Source organism: Hydra vulgaris, chromosome 06 (genome assembly GCF_038396675.1).
Source record: "Hydra vulgaris chromosome 06, alternate assembly HydraT2T_AEP".
Taxonomy (NCBI): Eukaryota; Metazoa; Cnidaria; class Hydrozoa; order Anthoathecata; family Hydridae; genus Hydra; species Hydra vulgaris.
In genome coordinates this window covers 35,624,773-35,632,500 of record NC_088925.1, presented here as the reverse complement: position 1 = coordinate 35,632,500, position 7,728 = coordinate 35,624,773, and the positions used below count along the sequence as shown (strand labels likewise).

General features: G+C 27.3%; 1 protein-coding gene across 2 annotated transcripts; it reads left to right on the top strand.

Annotated features, from left to right (window-relative positions):
- Positions 1 to 1,041: 1,041 nt before the first annotated feature.
- LOC136081803 (uncharacterized) lies at positions 1,042 to 5,432 on the top strand. Of its 2 annotated transcripts, XM_065799975.1 has the most exons (3): positions 1,042 to 1,222; positions 1,486 to 1,565; positions 1,882 to 5,432. In XM_065799975.1, exon 3 carries the CDS (start codon positions 2,512 to 2,514, stop codon positions 4,912 to 4,914), a length of 2,403 nt encoding a protein of 800 aa, XP_065656047.1. In that variant the 5' UTR covers positions 1,042 to 1,222; positions 1,486 to 1,565; positions 1,882 to 2,511; the 3' UTR covers positions 4,915 to 5,432. The 2 variants fall into 2 exon arrangements, with proteins under 2 accessions (XP_065656047.1, XP_065656046.1); XM_065799974.1 differs by lacking the exon at positions 1,042 to 1,222 and having other exon boundaries at positions 1,296 to 1,565.
- Positions 5,433 to 7,728: the final 2,296 nt, after the last annotated feature.

Genomic DNA, 7,728 nt, shown 5'->3' with positions numbered 1-7,728 from the left:
GAGGAGGAAGAAGAGAGTCGTCAGTTTTTTCAGAATACTCAACGTAATCTTGGCTGTGTTTTTTTTCGAGGTGACGATGAAGTCCGCTTGTGTTTCCATCTTTTGTTTTCAAAGACTTTTTGCACGCCTTGCATTTAGCACTGTCACTTGTTTTTTTAAAATATATCTACAGATTTTTTTTTTTTGGTGACATTTTTAATCGTTGAAATGATGCAAGAATATTTCTTTTCAATATGAACAATATGTGTCAAGTTGAATTCCACTGGTAAACTAATGAAATCAAGTCGAAAGTGCACCATTTTATATAAAAAGTTTTTTGTATTTAAAATCTAATTAAAAATTTAAAACCTAATTAAAATTTTTTTAATTAGATTTTTAAAAAAAATCTAATTAAAAAATCTAATTAAAAATCTAATTAAAAATTTAATTTCTTTTTGTCAAAAACAAATTAAATTTTTAGTTAGATTTATTAAAATCACCGAGTCAAAATATTAATTAATTAAAAAAACATATTATTAAGCATTTTGTAAATTATAATAATTTTTAATTTGGAAAATAATATAATATTTAAGTCTCGTTCTACTTCTCGCGAGAATTTTCTATTTCTCGTTTCTCACGAGAAGTCCCATTTCTCACGAGAAACGAGACGAAACCTCGCTCATGGTTAATAAAATGAGTTTTTTGAAACCACATTATTTCTAAATAGGGCAAGTTGGAGCAGCTAACTTTTTTGGTTTCTTATAGAATGATTCAAAGTCTCTTTAAAAAAAATTGATTTCACAAAGGAAGCCGAAGGTAAAAGGTCCTAGTTCATTTCTTACAAATTGCATAAGTACATGTTCGAATGTTTTGATAAATTAAAATAGAATTATCTATTATCTATAAATAAATGTAATAAAAATTAAACTTAAAGGTATTTAGGGAGAAAATTAAAATAAAAGGTTTTGTATTTAGGTAGGGAGTTTTGTCACGTGACATTTTATCGCGGAAAAAAATCGTTAATATATTTTTGAAAAACTTCGTCCAAAAAACGCCAGAAATGATTTTATGTAGGCGTTGAAGGATAAAAACCCACCCATGAAAATAAATAGTATATACGTACATGTAGATGTTATTTTTTTTAGAAAAGGTTGTACTACAATAATTTGTTTGGGGACGACGTTTTGGTTTAGAATTGATAAAGTTATTTAGTTTTAAATCTTTCAGTTTTGTTAAAATACAAGTAAGTTAAAATAATTCTTTCGTCCCCACGTAAAAACAAATTCTGCAACTATTTATTAATAAGTGAATTAGGATTTTATTTTTTTTTATGTAGTCTTATAGGGTAGGTTTTTTGTTATCTAAGTAAAGATTATTATAATTTCCCCCGTCTTTAGATATTTTTGGTAAATTTGCCGTTTCTTCTTTTACTTGACTAAAGATTTTTGCACACGTTGAATTCAATATTTTATATAGCAGAGATTTTATTATAAATTTTTACTAAAGGTATTCTAAAGTGAGTTTGTTTTGTGTTGTTAATGTGGTTTTTGCTAACCATTTGGTAATTGAATCACAGCAGTTTATCAGTAAGTCTTATTTGTAACTTACAATTTTCTTTTTATACAATTTACTTAGTTTTTAAGTTTATATATATATAATATATATATATAAACTTAAAAACTAAGTAAATTGTATAAAAAGAAATATATATATATAATATATATAATATGTATATATATATATATTATATATATATATATATATATATATATATATATATATATATATATATATATATATATGTATATATTTAATATATAATAAGTAAAAGACTTAAAATAATATATTTATATGTTTATATATTTTTTCGAATTGATGACTGGAAAATCTTTATTTATTTAGATAAAATGATAAATGAAAGTATTTATGATTGGTATTTGGCTTTAAAAGATACATCTTATGATGCAATATATTGTAGATATTGTGTGGATTTTAAAGTTGAACTGTTCTGCTGCAAGAAAGCTTTAGCCAAAAAGATAAATAGATTAGTTGACACCATCAGAAAATTAAAGAAACAACGAAAAAATAAAAAATTAGCATTGTTATTAGGTAAAGCCTTTTTTCCACCTGTGGCAAATTTTTCTGATAATACAGTGAATGCATCCGAAATTCTTAAAGAAACAATACTGATAAGCGAAAACAAAATGCTTAAAAAAGAAAATAAAATTTTAAAAAGGAAAATGGAATCTATGATGGATTTACGAATGGATTATTTTACACATCTAAAAGATTTTGAAGATATGTCAAACAATCTAAAAATACTTATTTCAAAAAACTCTCAAATAGAAGCTGAATTAAACTTTATTAAAAAGTGATATTGTGAAAAAGAAGAAAAGCTTAATAATATCGAAAACAAATTAGAGCTATTAAAGTCAAAAAAAGAATCATTTAATGTTAGAAATTTGAATAAAAAAATAAAATATCGTGATACTCGGCTGGAAATAAAAAAGAATAAAATAAATTCGTTAAAAAATGAAGAAAAAAAAAATAATATTGCAATTAAAAAATAAAATAACAGATATTAATTCAATTCTTGAAAACTCAGACATAAACATTTCTGAATTAAAAAACGAAAAAGTAAAGCTGCAAAAAAAAGTGAGTAATTTAAAAGTTATTTTGCAAAATAAAACCAACTATATTAATCACAACAATATGAAAGATGTTATAAGTTTAGAGAAGGAAGTTGTTTCGTCATATAGTAAGACAAACATTTTAAAAGAGGAGAATCTAGAACTTCAAAAATTGGTTTCTTTGCTGGATGATGACGAAGTAATAACATTTGAAGATGGCAGATACAGTGATGACATTCGAGAAACAATAATGAAACTTCTTTCAATGAACGTGAGTATGAATAGTGTCAACGAAGTCATAAAAGTAGTTTTAAACAAACTAGCCAAAAAGAACATATCTAGACTGCCATCAGCCGCTGTAAAATGTAGGTTAATGCAGGAAGCTTCAATTTTAGGTCAATTTCAAGTTGCGGAAGCAATGCTTGAAAATAATTTGATAAATAAAAACTCTAATATAGGCAATTGTTTGCATGGTGATGGTACTCAGAAATACCATAAGCATTATCAAAACTTTCAAATTACTACAACTAGTGGGAAAACTTTATCTTTTGGTCTGTCAGAAGTGGTTGGCAAAGATGCAGCAACTGTTTTGCAAAACTTTACTAATATAGTAGATGACATTTGTGACGTTGTTAGCAACTCAGCTACTGAAAAAGAAATTAATTTTGCTAAACTAATAACATCAATAAAATCAACAATGTCTGATCTTTCTTCGGTTAATCCTCTTTTTAACTCACAGTTAAAAACATTAAGGGAAAAACTTTTGCCTATTGCAATTAGTAACTGGGATTTTCTTTCCTCAAACGTCAAAGACAATATGAAGGACATGAGTAATTTTTTCTGTAAACTTCATTTGCTTGCTAATTTTGCTTCTGAAACTGATAAAGTTTTAAATTCTTTTGAAAAAATTCTGCTTCAAAATGATTTTGAAACTGTTTTTGCTTTTAGTGGTAAAGAATGTGGTGCTGTACGGTTAGTTCGTACTACATGTAAGGCATTTCATTCAAGGGGTAGTGAGGAAGCTGGTGTTGCATCATGGTTTAATTCTTTTCTTTCCTCTCGTAACGATAAATCTTATTTTGTTCCATTTATTGGAAATCGATTTAATATTTTGTATTACAATGCAGCTGCCCTATACTATCATAAGGATTCTATAACAGAATTTCTTAATGCTTGGCCTAACCCTAATAATTTATTAAAAGCAATTAAGGAAGATATCACAAATCTTGTATTCATTGCTGAAGTCCGTGCATTAGGTATTATTGACAAACTACTTACTGGTCCAATGTGGAGAATTATCGAATCACTTGATAGTATATTATTTTTAAACCCCTACCTACTTCGCTTGAAAGTTAGACTTTCATCTCTTTGTATCGATGCATCTTCTTTATTGTTTGCTAATGGAAAAATTTTTGAGGATACCAATCTTCTTCATCAAGATGTGGTTTACACCAAGCTGTTTGAATGCACTCAAAATGATGAGTTTGATTCTTTAACTGTTCAATCACTTGAAATTATTTTCCACTCAATTCTTGTTATTTTGGAACGTCAGTGTGCTGATCAATTACCAGGTGGTAAATATTGGAATCCATCTAATTCTGTTTCTGAAGCTGCTTCTAATGTCCCTGTCACTAATAAAGCATCAGAAAGCGACTTTGCCATTTTGGATTTAATGGTTCGCACAAAACCCAATGCAAATGTTCAAACTATCCAGGCTTTGACAATGTGGTCTCAGAACCAAACATTAGAATGGCTTAATAGTAAATCAGATGAAGAAAGAAAACAATTGCTTGAATATTCAAGAACTAAAGTAACATTAATGAAAAGCAAATATGATGAAAGAAAAGAAGCTCTTAAAAAAGATAAAGCTATGCACCTTCTAGCAAAGCAAGAAGAAAAAAATCGAGAAGAAATTAAACTACAACATAAAAAGGTTGCAGCTTGTAATGATTTGATAAATTTAAATGTAAGGGCATGGATATCATTAGAGGAAGCAGAGAAAACAGTTTCTAATATAGAAGAGCCATTGAAATCAAAAGTACTCCTTGCTCAACTTAATTTTTATCGCATAATCTTATGTGTTGAATGTGACAAAAAACATTTTTGTAAAACAAAAGTAGAAGGAAGCAAAAGAATAAACTTGTCTTCAGAGGAATTATATCAAAATCTTCTTATTGTTATTCAAGCAAGTTTAACACCAAACAAACAATCTTTAAGTAATAATATAAGTAATAATTTAAAGCCTCGTACAATACGTGATGCAGCTGTTGAAAACAAAACAAAAAAAATTAATGGAAAAAATTAAGGATGCAAAACTAAACAAACTAATAGAGCAACAAAAAAAGCACTCCTTATCAAAAATTATTAATAACCCATCTGATTTTGTAGGTTTTTCTATACAACATCGTGTTAGAGAAGAAGATGCTCTTAAAGTATCTTGGGAACGTGCGCAAGTGGTTCAAATTGATCAATTAAACGGTAGAAGAACTACATACCTTGTTAAGTATGATAACGAACCTGATGAAGTATGGTCATTTCCTTTATTGATTGATTTTGAAAAAGGTGATCTTATTCTTTGTAGCTAGGGTTGCGAGGTAATTTTATTTAATGTAAATTTAGAATTATGTTACAGTATATATTAATCTTATTTCTTTTATTGTTATGTTCCAATAGTTTGTTTTTACTGCATTTGAGTTCAGTGGTTTTTATCTTTACAAATAGTATGAATCATATCTGATATGTTTATCTGTACCAATTTTGTTTATTTGTTGTTGTTTATTTGCAGCTTAACTGCACATTTTTATTATTAAAAAAAAAAAAAAAGCTTATGCAAAAATACTATTACTTTTACATTAACTGCCTATCAAGTAAAGGAAAGAATTCAGAAATGGAGGGCTAACCTTAGGCTGATTTACTATTACTTTTACATGAACTGCCTATCAAGTAAAGGAAAGAATCCAGAAATGGAGGGCTAACCTTAGGCTAATTTACTATTACTTTTACATGAACTGCCTATCAAGTAAAGGAAAGAATCCAGAAATGGAGGGCTAACCTTAGGCAACATGACAGCTCACGGATGGAGTGCAAAGTCCTATGGCTTACCTTCTCGTTGGTGCACTTCGTTGAGTAAGTTAGACAATTTTGTCTAATTTATGAACGGAATAGCCAAATTATGTATAAAATTGTTTGTTAACAATACACACACAGCCTACTCTGAAGTTTGAATTAAAATTCGATAATTAAAATATTTTTTCTGAGTTCAAATAATTTGCAACATATAGTCAAATTTGGGTACATTAATAGTGCGATAATTTATTTCAAAGACAAAACGATTTAAAACATCTATTAAAAAGTTTAAGACAAATAGATAGATAAGATAATCCGTATAAGTATTTCCATGTGTCTGTTAATCTATGTAATCTCAATTTCTTAATACAAGAGGGGGGTAATAAAAGTGAATGGGGGGGGGGGGTTAGTCAAGATTTAATGAACCGGTGGAGGGGAGGGTCAGAATTTACACTGAAAGTTTTATTACTTATCAGTAACTAGTATGTATTTTTTGATTTTTAAAGCTGATTTCCACTGATTTTTTTTTAGTTTTTAAATATAATTTTTTTGTTAAAACAAGTAAAAATTAATAAACGGGAGGGGGTCTTAATAAGCTTAGTGTGGGTGGCAAAGTTTCCCAAAATGATAAACGCCCCCCCCCCCTTGAGTTAAGGACTCGAGAGTACACAATCAAATAAAGCCAAACACAATGAAATAGAACAACGAGTTTTTCATTCATTGTTTTCAAAATTTTTAAAAAGTTAAAAACCCTAACCCCATTAAAAAATATAACATTTTTTATATTATGATAGGTGCTGAAAACAATAAATTAGTCGAATCAGTAGACTATAAGTGGTTAAATCTTTTTTTGAATCTATAACGATACTGAAATTATTAACAAGTCTTTGACTAATTTCTTTTTTTGTTTGTGTAAAAATAAATTTTAGATTTATTTTTATTTTGTACGTATTTTGACGTTTTCGGCGTGTTTTATTTGGGTCCACGTTGTTCAATTGATAATTTATTAAAGAAAAATAAAATTAATTTAAGTTAATATTTATCATCAAAGTTTTGTTACGCTCAACGTATTATAAATTAAAACATTTGAAAATTTATTTTGTGTCAAAAAGGTTTAAAACATATTCAAACATATTATACAGTTATTTGACTACTTCATGGTACATCTGCGTTAACCCCCCAAAAAATTCTACTTATGAATTGTTCAAATAATTTAGATTTACAATTTATTTTCTAATAAAATTTTATTATAAGTTAGTTTACGCAACTTTTTACGCAAAAAAAAAAAAAGATAAAATAGTTTTTTTTTCGGTGGTAAAAATTGAACGAGATACTTTAAGAAAATATTTCATAAAAAGTCTATGAATTGAAAATATTAAAACACGTATATCTTTGGAACTAAATAAGCTACAGAGGTGGTTGAAACCATTTTGAAAAGGAAATATATTAAGGAATATAATGCATTTAATATAAAAAATATTTACATTTGCTATAAATATTGCCTAAACTCCCTAATTTAGGGAGGAAATTAAGTTTTAATAATGATAAAATTTTAATGATAAAAAAAAACTGTTTTTGGTCATTTTCAAGCATAAATTAACGTATTATTAACTATTTCAGTAGGGTAGAGCGGGGTTAGTTGAGCAATTTTCACTAAATCTGTTAGATCTCATAAATGTTGGATTTACATAACTTTTTCAATACTTGAAAGATAATTTAACCTGCTAAAAATTTAAGAAAAAAGTATAGCTTTTAAATTTTTTGAGAAGATATTGCCTAAAGTTTGCGGAGCTGCTCAACTTGCCCCAGCGGGGTAAGTTGTGCAATAGTATGAGGTATGTTAAGCAATCAAAAAACAAATAAATATGCAGGATACTAAACTTGAGTGAATCATAAATAAAATTTTCACTAACAATAAGCATGAGTATAATTTATAAACTTTTTTATTTTATGCATTTTTATGACGTAAGTAAAAGAAGAGAAAAAATTAAATAGTAAGAAAGTGTCATAAAATATAAAAATACTATTTTATACAACACTCTTGAACTTTGAA